At 44.9% G+C, this 22659-nt stretch overlaps 1 protein-coding gene across 3 annotated transcripts in view; it reads right to left on the bottom strand.

Moving 5' to 3' along the window:
- The window catches only part of AFAP1L2 (actin filament associated protein 1 like 2), a 111531-nt gene extending 89401 nt beyond the window's left edge, over positions 1-22130 (bottom strand). For 2 of the 3 annotated variants that reach the window (XM_045023976.1, XM_045023978.1), the window contains exon 1: positions 21874-22128. In XM_045023976.1, the coding sequence (XP_044879911.1) occupies positions 21874-21889 (16 nt within the window). In that variant the 5' untranslated portion in view covers positions 21890-22128. Of the gene's footprint in view, positions 1-21873 lie in introns of all 3 variants that reach the window. The other variant, XM_045023977.1, reaches the window with a different exon arrangement.
- Between the last annotated feature and the right edge of the window lie 529 nt (positions 22131-22659).

Here is a 22659-nt window from a genome sequence, read left to right as displayed (position 1 = left end):
CTCTGAAGTTTGAAGTCTTTAAATCATGATTTGAGGACTTCAGCAACTCAGCCAGAGGTTATGGAGTGGGTGGGTGAGATTCTGTGGTCTGCGATGTGCAGGAGGTCTGACTAAGTGGTCAAGATGTCCCTGCTGGCCTTAAAGTCTATGAGGTAGCCCTGCTGCAAACCAGCTGCACTTGTTGGGTTGCTAGGAGACTGACTCTGCTGCAGGTCCTGGTCCCTGATGGGGCCACAGACTGAGTGGCCTTCATCTATGTTGGGGGGAGGGATAGCTCAGTGGTTTGAGCATTGGCCTGCTAAGCCCAGGGTTGTGAGTTCAATCCTTGAGGGGGCCACTTAGGGATCTGGGGCAAAAATTGGTCCTGCCTAGTGAAGGCAGGGGGCTGGACTCGATGACCTTTCAAGGTCCCTTCTAGTTCTAGGAGATTGGTATATCTCCAGTTATTATTATTATTTTATCTCCCATGATGCCAACTTTTAAAGGGATTGAAAGATATTTCCTGTTTATAGAAAATGGTGAATGAAGAACATTTATATGGCTTTTTACATATACATCAATAATAGCAGTTACATTCTCCCTGGCTAATTATATTTTGCCTAACTAAAATTCCCTCTACTTTCAAATGCATAAAATATTGTTCACTTCCTGTGCAGAAGAGCTGCCAGTACCGCTCTGCACCATTTTCCACTTCTAAGCGGGGTGTGTTTTCATAAGGCGGTGAAATGATCCCCACATATGTAGAGCTCAATTCTCTATTGGGATACAGCCCCTTTGCGGTGCTGGCTTAACTGGCCCAGGAGATGTGGCCAGAGGAAGAGGGGATGGCTGGATAACCAATGTGACGTTGCACTCTATATGATTTTATGAAAATATGCTAATGTAACTAGAATATGCTTCAAGCAAAAGGTCTCTTGTAAGGTATCATTACCAAGCTTATAATCTACTGAGCATGATCATCCTATTTGTATAAATGTACCACTCTTGTATCTGAAACTAGAAATATGAAATATAACTCTGAGGGCCTATTGTAATTATGCAAAGTGTAGGCCATTAATGGTGGTTTGGAATCTTGATGACTCCCATTAACCAGGACAATTGACTGCAGATGGCTCTGTTTTACCTGTAAGTCTTCATGTATACATGTGTGCTGGCAAATGGGTAATGATGTCTTACAATGACATATGATCATGTCACCTGAACTGGAATCCATCTTTAACCTGGGGCTTTTCCATTGAGAAGGGGGAGCTGGGAACCCAGAGGGACAAAGGAATCCCGCCTTATGCAAAAGATATATAAATAGGTGGAACAGAACAAAGTGAGGAGCCATCATGAGGAATCCCCTAGCTACCACCTGAACTGGAACAAGGGCTGTATCAGGGGAAAGGACTGTGCCCAGACTATGAAGGCATCCAGTCTGTGAAAGAGAGACTTATGGAAAATCTTTCAGGGTGAGATTTTATGTGTACTCAGTTATAGCACTGTATTAGGCTTAGATTTGCGTGTTTTATTTTATTTTGCTTGGTAATTCACTTTGTTCTGTCTATCACTGCTGCGAACCACATAAATCCTACTTTCTGTATTTAATAAAATCACTTTTTACTTATTAACTCAGAGTATGCATTAATACCCGGGGGGGCAAACAGCTATAACTCTCTATCAGTGTTAGAGAGGGCGAACAATTTATGAGTTTACCCTGTATAAGCTTTATACAGAGTAAAACAGATTTATTTGGGTTTAGACCCCATTGGGAGTTGGGCATCTGAGTGTTAAAGAGAAGAACACTTCTGTAAGCTGGTTTCAGTTAAGTCTGCAGCTTTGCGGCAAGTAATTCAGACCCTGGGTCTTTGTTGGAGCAGACGGGCATGTCTGGCTCAACAGGACAGGGTGCTGGGGTCCCAAGCTGGCAGGGAAAGCAGGGGCAGAAGTAGTCTTGGCACATCAGTTGGCAGTTCCCAAGGGGGTTTCTGTGATCCAACCCATCACAACTAACTATGGCCAGATCACCTCCTCTGCAATGCACATGTACTTACTTCAGATTCATTATATCCTTCCCTTGCTCATTAAGTGAGGAATACTCACAACTTAGCTCCCTAGTAATTTCTTCCACTATTGATTTTAAATTAATATCTTAGTCTAAATTGCTTCTGAAAGTAATTCTACAGCATGATTCAGGCTAGGACAGGGGCACCCAAATTTTGCCCCAGAAGGAGTTAATGTTTCTCCTTGGAGCTTGGTAAAGGTGAAGGGAGAGTAAGGCCAAATCGCAGAAGTGCATAGGGCACATTCAGCCTAGAAACTACACTTGGGCCACTTCTGAGCTAAATATGGCAGTGCCTTTGTTAATTAATGAGTGTTCATTATAGTTCTTAATCCAGGCTGCAGCCTTTCTATAGATGAAGTGTGCTCACGTAGAGGGATGGAAGTCAGCATCCCGCACAACTGGATGTTAAGGGCTGCTTTCCTCTATACATCTGAAGTTGATTCCATGGGACTAAATGGAGTCTGTTTACTTGCCAAGCTGAGATATAACTGAGCAGTGATACAACACCTAGTAGGTCATAATTAGGATGCCGGGAAACAGCATGCTAATGGCTAGGCAGGGGCATTAGATTGGGAGTCAGAAGACCTAGGTGTGGTGTCACCTTGGGCAATTACTTCATCTCTCTGTGCCTGTTTTCCCTCCCACCTTTGTCTGTCTTGTCTACTTACAATGTAAGTTCTCATGTGTTTGCAGAGTGCTTGGCACAATGGGGTCTCAGTTTTGGTCAGGGCCCCTAGGTAGTACTGGAATGCCAACCAACAATAATAGAACAGAGTATGTGGCTGCAAGGTGCTTCATTATTGCCTCTTAATAGTCCTAATTATTTCTAGAACAAGTGTTAGTCATGTTAATTATACTAAAGCCCTGGAATATTAGTGCTTTCATTTTGCTAATGATTTGCCAACTCTGCCTTACTCCTGTAATAGAAACAGATTTTGCTAGGTTAAAATTTGATTTTGGGACTTGTCAAAGGCAAGAAACACAGTTAAGTAACATAGTAATAAAACTGGTAACCTCTCAGTAAACCCAGCATAAGATCTTTGGACCAAACTGATCCCCAGAGTCACTCCATCGACTTTGCTGGAGTGACACCACGCACGAATTTGGCCTTTTGTGTTTCCTTTAAATTAGGGCCAAGGAGACAGCTATGTTTGTGGGGAAAAACAAGAACATATGCTGAAAACAGAGAGTTTCCAACAAAAACTTAGTCCACCCTGGGAATGAAATTCAACTGCAAAGATTTTGTGGTTGGCTGAAGACCTGGTCTGAGATTTTTGTACTGAGAAGATAACGTTATACAACCCAAGAGCACCTTCCGGAATTTAAATCTTAGTAACAAAGAGAGTCCAAATAACTGAACTAGATCCCAGCATGCTGTTTGAAGTAGAATACAATAGCCAGGGTGTGTATCCTTTTCTATAGTGAAATTGACTTTGGACATAGACAACGGCTGCACAAACAAACCTGCCCCAAATATGTGGATAACAACTTCACTTCATCACCTGTATAGAGCTGTGAGAACTATTTACAACACTAACCAGATATCCTATAAGTGATCCTCATGTCCCACTCTGATGATTAATTAGAATTCCCTGGAGCCTGAACATGCTGCAAGTGCTTTTTTTTGACAACACAGCATGTAATTCCTGCAGTATTCTTGCACAAAGCTGCAAGAACAATCATAAGAGCTAACATGGTATTGGCAATAAATAAATAATCTGGGGGAATGACATTGTTTAAATCAAAAGTATAGCAGGAAGGTTGAGCTAGCCATTCTTTATCTAAATAACCACAGCAATTCAATTCCATAATCCCTAATAAATAAATAAATAAATGCAAATGTGAACCAACATAAAATGTTGCTTGTGTGTGCCACCCAGGAATCTACTAACAAGCTGCACTCATGAAAGGAAGTGCTCTGTAATATAGTCAAAGCACTTGACTAGCAGTCAGGACACCTTTTGGCCCAGAAATCATCATCATTATCCTTGTGAGATGCCCCAGGCTTGTTTTACTGAGCACTGGAAGGGCACTGAGAGGCTAAAGGACCAATGGCAGTTTTAGTAGACAATATCTAGTGAGTTAAAAAGAAATCATTCGGTTATTGGGATGCTGGAGTTCTTGACCTCCTGAGTTTATAAAGTATCTGTTTTTGGTCTTGGCCACGTAAGAGAATTCAAACTTTACAATTCTGCAGTAGAATTTTCATTTTATTTTCTTTCTCTAACTCTCACTCCCATTTCTAGAAATACGCCTTGTCTATACTAGTTAGACTACAACTAGTTAACTAAAGATTTGAAATCTAGAGCAATTTTTAAATTGATCTTGGGCAAATCCCAATGTAGACACACTTAAGCCATTTTAAGTCCTGCTTAAATCTGTTTAGCTTCATCTATAGGTTCCCGATTTAAGCTGAATAAACATAAGCAAGGGTAAATACCTCCATGATGGCCACAATTTTGGCCCATACCGGTCACTGACCCACGGACCTCCAGTGCTGAAAGGGAGAACCAGGTCCTGCAATTCTAAAAGAGAGAGAGAGTCTCTCTAGCTTGACCCAGGCTCTGACACTGGGATCTGTAACCGCCTCATGTCCTCCTTGGATTAAGCACAGAGAAGGAACTTGTAACACCTGCTGACCAGCGAGTTGCACATCTATATCAGAGGTTTGCACCACATTAAATTGATCTAAAAATGTATCTAGTTTGTTAAACGGGTGCAACTTTATTAGTACAGACAAGGCAGCAGAATCCAATGCTTTGTACCATATGGAGGCAAACAGACTCCAAGCCCAGCTCCCAAAAGGTTATTACAATTATGACAGGGTCTGAATCAGTTAGTGTCTATATGGTACTCCACTAGCATGGCCTTCACCAAGTGGAAGATGCCTGGGTGCACCATTGGGTTATCGTGTCTTCATTAAGTGAACTGGTCTGAACAGCAATCACAAGATTACCAGCTGCAGGAGAATAAAGCTGCCATGGGTTTAAAACAAGGGAGGTAAATAAGCAACACATGAAATTGAATGAACCAAATGACTAAAGCAGGGGAATTCAAATGGAGGTGCAAATATATCCAGTCATATAAACAATAGGCTGAGTGAGAATCTTAGTTGCACAATTCAGCCTGTTATGGTGTTAGGAAAGCAAGGGCATTACATATATGGAAAGTGCAAGAAGTTATGATCAACACAGACTAGGTCTCCACTGCAAAAAATAGTTGTATGTTTAATTGGAGACAGCTATGTCAAATGAAATCCTAGTGGAGACCAGGCACATGTAGCTTTTGCACTGATGTAGCTAATCAAGGTCTATTCCACACACACCCCTTCTGGGATTTACCTCAACCATGAGCAGCAAAGTAAAATCTACAGAGGTACAATGTGCTACTGCCTGTTACCCAAAGCCCTGGAATCCAATTCTCCTTCATAGTCTTCTTCCTATGCATGGCTTTATCATTGTTCACTGGCTGCCACAACAGAACTATCCCGTAACAGCTATGGAGTGTTACATTGTAATCTGTCCTCTCGGGCTGACTGGATTTGCCCTAAGGCAACAATGCCTCTAGTTTTGAAGGAGAATGACAATAAAAGCAACAGGAATACATGGTTGAAAATTTGAAAGCGGAAGGCAGCTTGGGTAAAAGTGATCATGAAATGGTAGAGTTCGTGATTCTAAGGAATGGTAGGAGGGGAAAACAGCACAATAAAGATAATGGATTTCAAGAAGGCAGACTTCAGCAAAACTTGGGGAGTTGGTAGATAAGATCCCATGGGAAGCAAGTCTAAGGGGGGGGAACAGTTCAAGAAACTTGACAGACATTATTAAGGGCACAAGAGCAAACTATCCCACTGCATAGGAAAGAGAGGAAATGTAAGGCAAGAGACCACCCTGGCTTAACCAGGAGATCTTCAATGATCTGAAACTCAAAAAAAGGAGTCCGACAAAAAGTGGAAACTAAGTCAAATTACAAAGGGTGAATATAAACAAATAACACAAGTATGTAGGGACAAAATTAGAAAGGCCTAGGCACAAAACAAGATTAAACTGGCTAGAGATATAAAGGGTATGTGACTGTGGTTGCTGGAGGGGTTTCACTGAGACTGAGCAATCAGGGCAAAGTGCAAAGAATGGGGCAGATGATTCCCAAAACCAAGATTCAGCAACAAAACAGGTTCTACTACACCTTCCTAGTTACCCAGAAGCCAAAATCACAGCTCCCCTCAAGCAATCCAGTCCTGGCAGATCTCTGGCAGGCTACGATAGCCTCTTGACAGAAGATAACACAGTAGGCATTCCTTGGATGAAGAATAGGTAATATACATTGGTGCTTTGAATTAAACTGCCTATTTCCTAGGCACACACTGGTAACTAGCTGCATGCATTAGCATGAGATAATTAACCACTCTAGCAGTTCATAGACAGTTTACTACAAACTTCAAAGAGAAATACAGACAGTGATATTATTACATCCAAAGTTTCATCTAATGTAAATATTCCCTTTTGATCTCTGCAGCAATAGAATATAGGAACAGACAGGAACAGAAGTTTAGCATCTACAGGCTAATCTGGTTACACTGTTAATATCTAACAATATATAGGTGTAAACAGATAAATACAATTAGTATTTACTTCTAGTTCTCCAACAATATAGGTTTACATTTCAAAGGTTTTAGTTATCAAAGCCATGTAAGTGGACTATCTACAAGAAATGGTCTTGATTATAATTTATTTCTCCTGGGGGAGTTCTGCGCAATGCAGAATTTTGCAGAAATTACTATTGTGCGCACAGAATTTCCTTTCTCCCACAGACATTGGCTGCAGTGCTGCTGGCCACCACTGGGGGCCGCTGGACCTGGCAGAGCCCAGCTCGCACATAGAAGACATTGCTGGGGCGAGGCGTGAGGAAGCTAGATGGTTCCCAACAGCTGCAGTTCCCCGCACACCCTGAGGGAAGGAGACAGCCGTGTGCAGGAAACTCCACTCAAGCCTGGGATCCAGCTTGTAGGCTGTGGGGGCCCCATGGCTGGGCTTTAGTGGAGAGGGGATGTGGGTATCTGGGCAAAGGGGTAGGGGGCTGGGCTCTGGGAAGGGGTATCTGGGCCAGGGGCTCCCATGGGAGGGAGAGGGTGCAGGTATCTGGGCTGGGGGGCCCCCTTGCAGCTGGGCTTTGGGGGGGGGGGGGTGCAGGTGTCTGGCCCCCTGGCTGGGCTCTGGGGAACAGAGAAACATGCACTGGGTTGTCGTAGGGGTTTCTGTAATTCTCTATTCCTGGGGGAAATTTGTGCATGTCTTGACTTTAGTAAGGCTGTTGATACTGTCTCGCATGACCTTCTCATAAACAAACTAGGGAAATGCAACCTACATGGAGCTGTTATAAGGTGAGTGTATAACTGGTTGGAAAATCGTTCCCAGAGAGTAGTTATCAGTGGTTCACAGTCATGCTGGAAGGGCATAATGAGTGGGGTCCTGCAGGGATCAGCTCTGGGTCTGGTTCTGTTCAATATCTTCATCAATGATTTAGATAATGGCACAGAAAGTACACTTATAAGGTTTGCGGACAATACCAAGCTGGGAGGGGTTGCAAGTGCTTTGGAGGATAGAATTAAAATTCAGAATGATCTGGACAAACTAAAGAAATGGTCTGACGTAAATAGGATGAAATTCAATAAGGACAAATGCAAAGTACTCCACTTAGGAAGTTGCACACATACAAAATGGGAAATGACTGCCTAGGAAGAAATGACATAGAAAGGGATCTGGGGGTCATAGTAGATCACAAGCCAAATGAGTCAACAATGTAACGCTGTTGCAAACAAAAGTGAACATCATTCTGGGATCTATTAGCAGGAGTTTTGTAAGTAAGACACAAGAAGTAATTCTTCCGCTCTACTCTGCGCTGATTAGGCCTCAACTGGAGTATTGTGTCCAGTTCTGGGCGCCACATTTCAGGAAAGAGATGGACAAATTGCAGAAAGTCCAGAGAAGAGGAAGAAAACTGATGAAAGGTCTAGAAAACATGACATATAAGAGAAGTTTGAAAAAAAATGGGTTTGTTTAGTCTGGGGGAACATGATAACAGTTTTCACGTACATAAACAGTTGTTACAAGGAGGATGGAGCAAAATTGTTCTTCTTAACCTCTGAGGATAGGACAAGAAGCAATGGGCTTAAATTGCAGCAAGGGAGGTTTACGTTGGACATTAGGAAAAAGTTCCCAACTGTCAGGGTGGGTAAGCACTGGAATAAATTGCCTAGGGAGGTTGTGGAATCTCCATCACTGGATATTTTTAAGAGCAGGGTAGACAAAACACCTATCAGGAATGGTCTAGATAATACTTAGTCCTGCCATCAATGCAACGGACTGGACTAGATGACCTCTCATGATCCCTTCCAGTCCTATGATCCTATGTTGGTAAAACTACTGGGCAACAGACCTTTATACCTTTTTATGAGATGCAAATGTTCTTTAATCTGCTCTATGGAAAGTGAAATTATGCAGCCATTAGTCGTGACTCCAAAGTTAAGATTGCAACAAGATTTGGATACATATATCCATATCCTTAGCGAGCATAAATCAGTGACGCTCCATTGACATCTGACCCTATGCCTGCTTTATATAGTTATGCAGTTATTGTCACTGGTTTTTAAAAGCAGCCTCCATTTTTGTATTTACAATTTTATGGCTGCAATTGCAAATTGTGCACATGCTGTTATGCACAAACTGCTTGTGGATACCAAGTGGCTTCTGATTATATTTACACTGAGTACATGCAGTGCACATAACATTCACAATAGGAATGGTAATGTTGGAAGTTTGAGTTGTCTGGCATGGAAGCCAACTAGACAGATCAGCCATGTTCAGTGGTTTGTCCAATACTAAATGAAACAAACGAGTTGCTGGAATGTTGCAGAGCTGCAGCTGATGTGATGAAATTCTTCATGCAAGAAAACTCCAAGTTGCAAACTTGCTTGTGGAGAAACGTACAGTTTAAATCCACCAGTGACATGGCATAAGCTTGCATAACAGTTGGCTGTCAGCCAACTGTTTCCTCCTGAGTCTTAATGGTTTTCACACTCAATAATAAAAAGATTTGTGGGGTGAATTTAGCTCAGAGATCTGTTCTTGGATATATGTATCTATCAGGACAGAGAAGCCTGTACCTGTATATTCCATGCACACCTGAAAGAGTTAGTTACCTGTGCGAAAGCAGGATCGGAAGGATGGGAGCCCCATTACGCTAATTTTTTACCACCAATGCCAAAGTCTGCTCTTCATTTTCTAACTATGACCTGAACTACACTTAAAAGTTAGGCTGATGTAACTACAGCACTCAGGGGTATGAAAAACTGCCCACCTAACCCTTCACGTAAAATGCTTCAGTCAACCTAGTTACTGTAGCTCAGGGAGATGGAGTTCCCACGGCAATGGAAAAACCTCTTGGAGAATTTTCCCAATCAGACTCCTTTCTAGGTAAAAGTGGATCAGTTTCTGCTGATATATTATGGATCAAATTTTCAAAAGCTCTTAAGTGATTTAGAAGCCTAAGTCACTTGAAAATGAGACTTAGGCCTGGTCTACACTGGGGGGAGGGTTGATCTAAGGTACGCAACTTCAGCTACGCGAATAGTGTAGCTGAAGTCGAAGTACCTTAGTTCGAAATACTTACCCGTCCTCACGGCGCGGGATCGACGTCCGCGGCTCCCCCGTCGACTCCGCCACCGCCGTTCGCGGTGGTGGAGTTCCGGAGTCGACGGGCGCGCGTTCGGAGTTCGATATATTGCGTCTAGATGAGACGCGATATATCGAACTCCAAGAAATCGATTGCTACCTGCCGATATGGCGGGTAGTGAAGACGTACCCTTAGGCTTCTAAATCACTTAAGGGCTTTTGAAAATTTGACCCTATATCATCTCCATTTGGGGGGTTCACACTGACTTCTTTTGAGCACCAAAGTTTCCCTATAAACTTTGGGGAAATTTTGGAATCCCTTATAAACTGTGATAAGAAACCCACAGGCTGAATTGCCAACAAGACTTGCAGATATTTCCCTTCATTGATAAGAATCATGCTATGCATATCCAAAAACATCAACACAACGGGGTGGGGAGAAAGCACCCATGAAAAGCAGACTGTTCCATTTGAGAAAAAAAAAAAAGATATCAGCTTTTCTTAAAATCACAATTGGCACAATATATATGTTATGTGGGAGTCACAGTCTGACCCCATACTACAACTCTGTCTGGAAATAATGTTGCCATACACTAAAACATCAGATGTGCTTTCCATGGAATTTTGCCTACGAAGAAGGCAATAGGTCAGTGGGAAAAAAGTATTTAAGTGAAAGTTACCCTTCATATTTGGAACTTTAGAACAAACAATTGCCATTTTCTCATGCTTTCCCTGTATGATTTCAAACATATCCCCAGCTGCTGATACCCAATGGGTCCATATTTCCACAGCTAAACTCTTTCACCACGTTCCAGTCTGCAGTATAACAGTCAGTAAGTCAGGCTTTCCTTGCCAGCTGCAATTACCCATGCTTGCCTTTCCTTTAGTAACAGCTGTTCTCACTGATTTTTGGCCCACCCACCACATTTACTAAACAACGCCAATCATTAGCATTACCATTTGTTTCTGAAGACATCTAGCTTCAATTCCTTTCAGTCACAGTCATCCACTCTTTGAGCTGTGGCTGCTGCAGAAACAGCAGTACAGGTTCCCAGCTGAAGCTGAGCTCCACTAAGAGATCATGGAGCATCACCAAAGCAGAGAGAAGCCATGCCTCCTCCATGTTCCCTTCCCTGGCATACTCCCCATGATGGGACAGGTGGAAGGGCAGCTGACTTCACAAACCAGTAGCATCTCCACTGGTGGAATTCTCAGCAGGCCAGTATCTGATCTGACCCCTTTATGCTACCTGAGTGGCCTAATGCAGTAAGATTATTGCCAGCGTTGCCAACTCTGATGAGTTTATTGCAAATCTCATGATGTTTGGTCTTTTAAGCCACAGCTCCTGGAGTCAAGTGATTCTCAGATGTCATTAAAAAATGTTTCTATCAACTTCATCATTGCAGAGAAAAAAAGTTTGAAACCATGTCTGATGTATAACATAAAGCCTGAGAAACCAGAAGACAAAGAAAAAGAATCCCAGATTTTTTTAAAATCTCATTTTTAAGCCAAACTCATAATTTTGAGGGTCCTCACTCCTGATTTTTGAACACTTGGGTTGGCAAGACTGTATATAAGAATCTGGTCCAGTATGCTCAGCACAGACAACATTTCCCTGGCCCGCTCACAGAGCAGGCCCTGAATGGCTAACAGCTCTGAAAAGATTCCCATATCATCCTCCTTTGCTGGGAAGACTCCAGATATGACACGAGCCTTCAGAGGGAGGGAGAAGATTAACAATTTAGCTCTCCAAGGATAGGCATAAGCATCCTTGGTGATCTTCACTGAGGAGTAGGTCTCCAGTCCACCTCTTTCCCCTTCTTCCCTTCTCCATCCTCATTTAAACTAGGGTCTTCAATCTCCTTTGTACCTGCACAGCCTCTCAATTTGCCACTCCACCCCAGGAGCAAGTAGAGATCCTCATACCCCTGCCTGCCCCAGTCTCCCGGCTCCTTCACGCTTCTCCCACCATGACTCAGCTCGCTGAGGTTAGCTCCTAATCCAAGTGGGAGGTCAGGAATCAGCCATAGAGGGAAGCAAACCTCCTCAGGACCAAGAAGATGACAGGGAGTAGGGTGGATGATTTACAATATGGGGAAAATGGATCAGAAAGGCTCCCCACCCAACCCTCCTCCCACCATATGCCTACACTGCAATTAGACATCTGTGGTTGGCCTGTGCTAGCTGACTCAGGCTAAGGGGCTAGTACTAAGGGTCTGTTTAATTGTGGTATAGACATTTGGGTCTGGGTCCCTCGCACCTCACAGGGTTCTAAAGCCCAGGTTCCAGCCTGACCCCAAACATCTACAGCACAATTAAACAGCCCTTTAGCCGGAGCCCTGTGAGTCCATGCCAGCTGGCACGGGCCACCTGTGGGTTTTTAACTGCAGTGTAGACATAACTCAGTGTCCAGAAATCCCCCTTCTCTTCCTGGCCCAGTGAAATGGCCACCTCTAAAAGCATTCACTGGGGAATTATTTATTTAGCCTTCTGAACACCTTCACAGCGATTTAAATGTACAAGGCAAAATGTAAAATCCACAAGGCACATGGACAGAATCCACATTGACCTGCCCAGACCACGCTGACTGCGATAGCCACCGCCTGACCACATTCACTCCCCCCCTCATTCCAGCTTCATCAGCTGGTGCAGGTTTTGTCGCACACTCTTTGGTGTTTTTCTTAAAGCTCCAACTCCTGGAGACCTGTGATTGTGAGACACTCTCAGCTTTCATTTAAAAAAAAAAAAAAGCCAGTCTCGTGATTTTTTGGGGGAGCCTGGCTCATGATTGTTGAATGCTTGGGGCTGGCAATACAGCAGTGGGCCCCACAGATGAGCTTTGCAGCATGCCACTGTAGCCCTGAGGATTAATCTGTTGGTCTGTATAAAATGTCTTTTTGATAAATTTAAGTATGTAATAGGCTTATAGATTTATAGATTTGCAATAGCTGAAATGCAAGATACATCCAGGTCAGACATCCTGTGACGCTGAAAGCAACCTTTGGGACCCTTACTCAGAAAAGTAATAATAAGACAAAATACCTACGCAGATGTCTGGAGACCTTTAACTGAACCAATAACAGTAAAGGGTGGAAATAGGGATTTTTGCCCACAAATCTAACAAGTACACCACAAATGCGTACATAACTGTCACTCATACGCACACACATGTTAGCCTATGAGGCAGGTGTACCCTAACATTTCCATGGGGGGAAGACGAAATTTGGGCATAGGAGGAAGATTTCTATAAAAGGTGAAACAAATCACCATTAGGCAGGCGATATACCCATCTATCTGTTCCTGTCTACTCCATCGCCTCCACCCCATCTACGCATCGATGCTACCCATCTATGAAGGCTATTAACTATTAATAGGCTGTGGTATTATTTCTTTTCAAAAGCTGTAAGTATAAAGAAATCTAATTTCTGCTTCTGCTTTACCTTTTAAAGCATCTAGTTTATGGAGGGTTAAAGCCAAACCCATACTATTAACTTCCTCTATCAGAAGTGTGAAAAACACCCAAAGTGCTACTGCACAGAGTGAGTTTATAACAGTGTATTATCATAAATATATCTCTTAAAGAACTGTGATATTTTGTAACTTTGTAATCTTGAACTGTTTTTACATTTACTTATTGTTTCATTGATTTTAATAAAAGGTCTTTATGACTATTTCGGTCTCAGTGTAAGTTCCTGTCATATACCCCAAAGTTCCTTTTATAAACTCTGTGAAGCCTGATTCAGGACGAACTTTATCTTCTGATCATACACATTGGCGAGCCATACCCATATTATTAATATCTATTAATTATTATCAATATTACTAATTAATTAGAAAATTAATTAATCAAATAAAATTAAATTAAGGGGATAAATTCCACCGACCCTACTAACCCACCCCAAATCAGGCTACACCACAAGCAGGGTCGGCCTGGCCCACCGGAGTATCAGGAAGTCTCCCAGAGGGTCTTTGTTTTATTAAAGCTTTGTCTGGCTGGGGCAAACACCACTCTCCTCTGTGGGATTTAATGAGAAGCATGTGCACATACGCAGACCCCTCAGCCCACTCCTCTCCCTCACAGGACCCTGCCATTCCCTCCTTCTGGGGCATGGCTAGGTGTGACGATCCTTTGAGCAGGCCTCTCACCTAAAGCATGGAGAAAAGGGGAAGATTGAAGATCCTCCCCTTGAGGCCTTGCTATGTGTATGGAAACCCTCCCAAAGCAGAAGGATGGTCCAGTGACTCAGGCATTGCCTCAGCAGCAGGGGGTTCAGTTCTCTGCTCCACCACAATGCTTGATCCCGGGCAAGTCACTTCGCTTGAAATCCTGCCCCACTGAAGTCAATGAGAATTTTGCCAACTGGGGGGCAGGAGTTCACCTGTAGTCTCTCAACCTCAGCTTTCCTAGCTGTAAAATGGGGATAACACCACTGCCCTTTCCTGCCTGACTGCAGTGTTGTGAGGATAAATACAATTAAAAATGGGGAGGGGCTCGGGTACAATGGTAATGAGGCCAGATAAGCACCTAAGCCTCTGCCTGAGTGAAAACTGCGAAGTGTCACTGTTAGGATCATGCCTAGTTTTATATTTTAAGACTTGGATCTGCATTTTCCTAGAATTCAAGCGTGTTTGGCTCAGGTAGTTTTGGTCAGGCTCATTTCTACATGGAACCCATTCTCTTGAGTCTTAAGAAGGTGCGTATGTGTGCGCACTCATGACAAAGATGCACGTAGACTTCCTAGTGCCAGAAAAATAAAAAACAGTTTGCAAATAAACTAGTGTCACCTCATGAAGCTTCCTCAGCCACTGGCAAACTTATGGTGCTGGTCTGTCCTGCTTGTCAGCCTGGGATATAAGATGTGATAACTCAACAGTGAATAAGCTCAGGTTGCAGGAGCCTGCTTGAATACTGTAGGGTTACACTCACACAGCTTTAAAGAAGAATGCTCAGCCTTATACATACATACCCATGTTTTGTCTAGTCTTTGTTTCCTGCACATCTACCACATGTTTTCTTGGTTCCTGTCCCTCCAAGTTTTCTTTTACCTGTGTCATAGAACTGGATGGGACCCTGAAAGGTCATTGAGTCCAGCCCCCTGCCTTCACTAGCAAGACCAAGTACTGATTTTGCCCCAGATCCCTAAGTGGCCCCCTCAAGGATTGAACTCACAACCCTAGGTTTGGCAAGCCCATGCTCAAACCACTGAGCTATCCCTCCTCCCACTGCTACTACTTCTTCTTCTTCTTCTCCCCCCCGTGAGCACTTCAACTGCTGTCACTTTGGGATAGATTTTGTCGTCATGGTTTCCTTTAATCCAAAATGGGCTTCAGTCATTTTGAAGAGCACAGAACAGGTTATTTGAATGGTTGTAATATTTCTGAAGGGAAGGCCAGGGCATAATTATATTTCACAGAGAAAAGGTCCCCTTCGGGAAGGTGTTTATAGCATGAGCCTAGGACATGGGAGACTGGGTTGAAGTCCCTGATATGCCACAAACTTCCTTTATCACCTTGGACACCTCACTTAGCTTCTCTGTACCTCAGTTCCCCACCTGAATAACAGCAACAGGAATGTTGCAAGAACAAATAAATAAATACATTCAAGATTGAGGCACGCAGACACTACCTGTATAGGGGCCACATAAGTATCTTAGATGGACATTTATACTGACTCCATTTCCAGCTATACAGAACCATATTATAAAGTGGGTCAAACGTTTAGCCCCAGATCCAAAGTTGGAAATGGTTGGAGTGAGTTTATTTCTAGCATTTACATTTGAAAAGTCAAATATATCCCTGTGTGGAATCCACCAAACCTTGGGGGTCGTTGCCAAGTCCACTACAAAATTCACGCCCCGACCAACATAGAAGCCAGCAGCACAGACACAGTTTTACCTCAGTTGTGCCTGCAGAAGCTGCATCCAGACTAGGAGGGTTTTGCCAGGATAGCATATCCATACAGCTATACCAGCTAAGAGTTCCTAGTGTAGACCTGGCCACATTACTGTAATTACCCACTTGTGCCCAGTCCATTGCTGCAAAGAGCGCTACAAACCTCAAACATTCCAGAAGAATACCATGAGCATTTTTGCATATCCACTTAATATGTTCCAGGGCTGTGGTCTTCAGTGAAAAGACTCAGTGAAAACTCCAAAACAATAAGCTCATTCAAACACAATCTCTCTTCCCCAGCTGGGAATCAATGCAAACAAATCCTGTTGTGTAAGGACAAGGGGGGGCGGAAAAAGAGGGGCAAAGGTGTGTGTATTTGGGGAGGGGAGGAAGCTTTCCCAATGCCAAGCTGCAACATGACAAAGAAATAAACACTGCAACATAAAGGAAGGGTGGGGCCCACAACGTTTTACAGGTATTTTACAAGGGGCAATTTTGGAGTGCTGGCTTGTTGCATTGTGAGCTGTTTCCTTTTGTTAAGTTGTTCAGTGGTACCATCCTTGGGGGGGGGAGGCAGGAAGGGGTGGAGGGAAGGGTGTTGTAATAATAAAACCCATTTATGCCGCCCATTTCATTCCAAAGTACATTACAGACTGCGCACACAGTGTCTCACCACCAATGCCATTTTTCTGGCTTCTAGCGTGTGGAGCAAACCCCCAATGCTCATTGCACAGTGTGGAGAGAATAAGGGAATATTCACATACCTAATAGTTAAAGGTATGTACAAAAATATATATGATTCATCAAATTCAATTGTGGCTGATGCCAAAAATTTCCCTCATTTTCTTCAATGAAGCCTACATCTGCAGAGCCCTGAGAATGATTAAAGGATTAGAAAATCTGCCTTATAGTGGTAGACTGAAATAACTCAATCTATTTATCTAAACAAACAGGTGGTTAAAGATTAACTTGATCAGAGTCTATAAGTGCCAACATGGAGAACAAATATTTAATAATGGGGTCATCTGTGATATTGCATTCCATGTTTTATGGAAATATGTTTATGAGTGTAAATATAACGTAACTGGAATATGCTTTATGCAAAAGGTCACTTGTAAGGTATCATTACAAAGTTTATAATCTACTGAGGGTGTTCATTCTATTTGTATGAATGTATCATTCTTGTATCTGAAACTAGGAATAGGAAGTATAACTCTAAGGTCCTATTGTAATTATGCAAAATGTGGGCCATTAATGGTGGTTTGGAATCTTGATGGCTCCCATTAACTAGGATAATTGGTTGCAAATGGCTCTGTTTAATTGTAAGCCTTCCTGTATACAGTGTGCCAGCGAGTGGGTAATGAAGTCTTACAGTGACATGTGATCATGTCACCTGAACTGGAATCCATCTCAAACCTGGTGCTTTTCCAGTTAGAAGGAGGGGTGGGAACCCAGAGAGACAAAAGATTCCTGCCTTGTGCCAAAACTATAAAAGGGGCTGGAACAGAATAAAAAGAGGGCTGCCATGATTTCATCCCTGAGTTACCACCTGAGCTGGAACTAACAAGGTCAGTACCAGCTGAAAGGATTGGGCCCAGACTAGGAAGGAATCTAGTCTGTGAAAGAAGCTTATTGGAACATCTCTAAGGGTGAGATTTACCTGTATTCAGTTTCTTAATGTATTAGGCTTAGACTTGTGTGTTTTGTTTTATTTTGCTTGTTAGTCTCTAAGGTGCCACAAGTACTCCTGTTCTTATTTTGTTCTGTCTGTTATTACTTAAAACCACTTAAATCCTACTTTTTATACGTAATAAAATCACTTTTGTTTATTAACCCAGAGTAAGTGATTAATATCTGGGGGAGTAAACAGCTGTGCATCTCTCTCTATCAGTGTTAGAGAGCGCAGACAATTTATGAGTTTACCCTGTATAAGCTTTTTACAGAGTAAAATGGATTTATTTGGGGTTTGGATCCCACTGGGAGCTGGGTGTCTGGGTGCTGGAGATAGGTGATCTGCTGAACAGTTTTTGGTTAAAGTCTGCAGCTTTGGGGGCATGGACCAGACCTGGGTCTGTGTTGCAGCAGGCTAGCTCAAGAAGGTCTGGCTCAACAAGGCAGGGTTCTGGAGTCCCAAGCTGGCAGGGACAATGGGCTAGGAGACAATCCCAAGCAGGTCCGGCTCCAGGCACCAACACAGCAAGCTGGTGCTTGGGGCAGCCCATGGAAGGGGGCGGCACGTCCGGGTCTTCAGCAGCAATTCAGTGGTGGGTCCCTCAGTCCCTCTTGGATGGAAGGACCAGCCACCGAATTGCCACCAAAGAATGAAGTGGCGCTGCAGAGCAGCCGCCGAAGTGCCACCGATCACGGCTTCTTTTTTGTTTTCCTCCCCCCTCTTCGCTGCTTGGGGTGGCAAAAAAGCTGGAGCCGGCCCTGATCCCAAGGGGGTCTCTGTGACCGAACCCATCACAGCGGCATAGTCGAGCAGGATCTGTGCACAGCTGATTGCTTTGAGACTGTGGTAGTGATTTTAAGTGAGTTTTGAGTGTGGTGGCTGGAGAACAGACAAAGTGGTTACTGGTTTGTTATCTTCTGTTTGCTTATTTCAGATAAGGGAAAGAGAGGCAGGAAAATCAGCAAAAAGGTGAGAGTAAAGCTCAGAACAAGCTAGAACTGCACAGGTTACAAATTGCTAAGAAGGAAAGAGAGAGCCAGCAAGCCCTTGACTTAAAAGGCAAAGAACTTGTGGCCCAGAAACAGGCTCAAATCGAAGCACAAAAAGCTGCCCTGGAAAAAGAAAAGGCTGCGCATCAGCAAAGCCTGGACTTAAAAGACAAGAAAATTGAGGCCCAGAGACGAGCACAAATCGAGACCTAGAAGCACGAACTGGCTGTAACGGAGTGGAAGAGGTGCACAGAGATACTTATCTTGGAGGTGGAAGTTGGGGTCCTGGTGACTGCTCCGGTGGGAACAGTCCCCAAGGACTCTCTAGCTGGAAGCAAGCCCAACCTGAGTGTGTGTGTGTGTGTGGAGGGGGGGGATTTTACATGTACTGCATTCGCCATGGACTGTGTCCAAGACTCCAGCAGTAAGTTCAGGAGGAGGGTGTGATGTTGCATTCCGTAAATGTTTTATGGAAATATGTTTGAGTGTAAATATAACAACTGGAATATGCTTTATGCAAAAGGTCTCTCATAAGGTATCATTACAAAGCTTATAATCTACTGAGTGTGTTCATCCTATTTGTATGAATGTATTATTCTTGTATCTGAAACTAGGAATATGAAATATAACTCTGAGGTCCTACTGAAATTAAGCAAAGGGGATAAGGAAGGGATAGCTCAGTGGTTTGAGCATTGGCCTGCTAAACCCCCCATTGTGAGTTCAGTCGTTGAAGAGGCCATTTAGGAATCTGGGGCATTGGTCTGGGGATTGGCCCTGCTTTGAGCAGGGGGTTTGGACTAGATGACCTTCTGAGGTCCCTTCCAACCCTGATATTCTATGAAAGTTTGGGCCATTAATGGTGGTTTGGAATCTTGATACCTCCCATTAACTAGGACCATTGATTGTAAATGGCTCTGTTTAATTGTAAGCCTTCCTTTACACATGTGTGCCAGCAAGTGGATAATGAAGTCTTACAGTGACATGTGATCATTTCACCTGAACTGGAATCTATTTTAACTCTAGTTCAGAGGTTGCCAATTAGATCAAGTTAACTAACAACTACAAATATTATCCTAGGCTGAGTTCTAGATTACTAGACAAGATGCAATAAGTCAATCCCCAATACATCAAACACTATCTACCAGGTAGTATAGACGTACCCTCCAAGTGGTCGTGGTGCCACTAGATGGGACAGAACACCAGAACCAGGTGTGTGGGTTACACCAGGTCAGTTAAACCTCATTTAAAATGGGCACAACCACCACAGCTTTGGTGCAGCTACTTTCATTCTAATAAAATCTTGTTGCTGTCACACTAACAAGTATCAATTAAATCAAAAGTCAGGCTGGAACTTGTTGGTTGAGCACAAAATTCCCTGTTAAAAATCACCAAAACATCCTGAAGGGGCCCAGTGAATAAAGCAACTGCCACTTCTGTTCTGCAGCACAAGCCTTTATAGGTTTTCCTTGCCGAGAACAGATCAGCTCCATCTTCCAGAGAGGGGAGTCTTGTATGGGAGCAGGATCAGACCCTAAATGCCCACTAGTTTAGGGCATCCCCCCAGAAGGGAGTGGTTAGAGTTCACCAAGTTATGTTTTGCCCGAGGCTTGGTCTACATTTATCCTGGCATAGCTATGTCATTCAGGGATATGGCTTTTTCCACACACCTGACTGGCACAGCTATGCCAGGATTATTCTCAAGTGTGGGTGCAGCTATATTGATGGAAAGGGGCTTTTAATCAATGTAGCTGATGTTGTTCAGGGAGGTGGCCTTCCTGCCCCTTCTGGCAGTAGACTGTGTCTACACTACAGGGCTCTGTCTGCACAGGAAGCTCCGTAGCTGGCATAAATTGGTGTAGGTGCAGGTTGATTTACACCAGCTGAGGGTCTTGCCCTGTGATTGTCCTTTCCTAAATAGGGACAGTCAGCAGGTGTGCACAGGCTACAAAGAATTTAAAAACAGGCCACCCCACGGGCCAGGTTGATTTTTATCTTTGCTCTCTCTGGATGATGTCAGCCAAGGAGGTTCACTGGTTTTTCAGTGTCTGAGGAGCCCCATTTGTGCCCTGCAGCTTTTCCCACAGACGTGACAGGTGTAATCTTGGAGGAGACGTTGTTGTTGGCTAGACTGTTGTGCCCTTTCTTTCCTCCGTTGTGGCGTCTGTCTCAGGAGCGCGTCCGCTCTCCTCAAAGTGAGCTACACCGGCATCAGTCCCTAGTAACCCATTGACCTCGGTGCATTTACACCAACATAGCAGATCAGATGCTGGCTCCACAGGGTACAGTCCACTGACTCAGCAACCCAGCGCATTCATTACAAAAACAACCCACTCAGCTCAACAGCGGAACAAAACACCTATTTGGAGACCAGCTGCCATTTCCCCTCCAGCAGCTCGTCCTTCTGAAATAACGCAACTCGTGTGGCTGTGCTCCGAATGCCCCCCACGCGCGCAGTGGGGGGAGGTGGGAGTCCTTTCCGCTGCAGAAGCGACAGGAGGCAGGTCAGCTCTGCCAGGGCTGAGGCTGGGAATTGTAGCACATCCCCGGGGTTCGCTTTCTGGGGCCACGTTCCATTTGTACGGGCCCGTGCCCCGGATCGCGCCCTGGGCTGTGCATTTCTCCAGCCAGCGCTGCACGGGATTAGTCAGACTGGTTGTAACTCTGACACACAGACACACGGCGTCTTTCCACTGGCTTCCCTGGACCAGCGACCCCCCATCACCCCTCTGGTGAAGAACTGGCTTAAGCCCGACCCGCCTCTCTTCCTAGATCACCTGAAGCAGAGCAGAGCTTGCCCGGGGGCTGCAATTAGCTTTCACCTCCCAGTCCCAGCAGCAGCATCTTGCAGGGGCGCGGAGGGAGGATTTGGCTCGGAAGCAGGAAATCTGCTCAGCTCCCCGCTTGTTGCCTGGGTCTGCGCCTGTCTGCACTTGCTGCTGTTTCCATGTCGGCTGGACGCCGCCCCACTGCTCCCGAAGCGACAACGCGCCCACCTGAACCCGCCCGGCCCGGCCGGGGGAACTCCGGCTCCCTCCAGCCCCGCACTGGCTTTTTGGGCTTCAGTTTTGCCCGATCCCTGAATTCCCCTCGCTCCCTGCTAATCATCAGCCGCCCCAGGAAAGCCCCCGCGGCTCTCAGGGCGAGCCTCCGACGGAGCCCTGGGGGGCCGCCCCCAAACCGAGCCAGCTCTGAAAACGCCCCCACGGCGATACACGACAGGGTGTCTAGCCCTGCCCCCGCCCTGTTTTCCGAGGATCCTGGAACTGCCGGGGCGGGGGGGACAAAACCCCCCAAATCAACCCAAACCCGCGCCGCTGCTGGGGCGAGTTACTCAGTGCAGAAGCCCGAGCTGCAATTTCCAGCCGATCCTCCGTCTGCTCCAGCGCCCAGAGTCCCCAGCGGAAACCCATCAGCCGCCAGTGAGACACGCTGGGGAGGCACTGATATTGAAAGAAAACTGGGATCGGCTCCCCAAACCCCTTTAAACCCATGGAGGGTGGGGGAAGAGATCCCGCTGCAGGCGTGTTTCCCCCACAAAACCTCTCCGCTCCCACCCACGCGCTAGCCCTACCCACCCAGGAATAATAAGCACCATCCCTAGCTTACCTTTAAATTTTTCCATCTGGTTTGTAGGCAGATCCAGACAAGGGCTCGGGTTTTTTTTGCAGGGGCTCGGTTATTTCAGCCTCCCAAGGATCCCCCCCACGAGAAGGCGACCGCTTTCCCACCAATCCAGTTATGTATTTCTCTGTCCTAAAGCCACTTCTCAGCCTCTTATTCCGGCTCCAGTCAGTTTCCCTCGCTGAACGCTCCTCCCTGTGAGATCACACACAGCAGCTGTACCCACTGGGGCTAAAGAAGCTAGTTGCAAAGTTGACTGCAACTCCAGCAGGCGTGTGTCTGAGCTCCTAGGTAGCCGTCCCCGAGTCCGTCACAGCGGCTGCGGCTACAGCCCCCCACGTGACAGCACCCGTGGGGGTGTGGGGAACAGATCTAAGCAAAACCGAGCTACCTTTAAAAACAAACAACAAACCCAGGACAATAGGTGGTTCCTTTTCCATTCCTGTCAAGGGGGTGGGGGGAAATCAGGACTTGGAAAACAGCAGGCTTCGAGTATTATGAACAGTTCCTCTGCCAGAGCAAGAGGAGCAGCTAATGACTGTTGCTGAAATGTGGTGCCCAGATGAAGGACCAAACTGTTTTATTTATGTAAAAGCAGCAGAGAGTCCTGTGGCACCTTATAGACTAACAGACCTATTGGAGCATGAGCTTTTGTGGGTGAATACCCACTTTGTCGGATCCACTGTTTTATTTCTGTGGACGGTTCCACCGAGGAACCATGGAAGCCCAGAGCTGAGGGAACCTCCTGCAGGGGCTTGGAGAGATGTTTCA

The sequence above is a fragment of the Mauremys mutica genome, chromosome 7 (genome assembly GCF_020497125.1).
Source record: "Mauremys mutica isolate MM-2020 ecotype Southern chromosome 7, ASM2049712v1, whole genome shotgun sequence".
Lineage (NCBI taxonomy): Eukaryota > Metazoa > Chordata > Testudines > Geoemydidae > Mauremys > Mauremys mutica.
The sequence above is the reverse complement of the archived record's forward strand: the minus strand, read 5'-3'. Positions and strand labels throughout refer to the sequence as shown.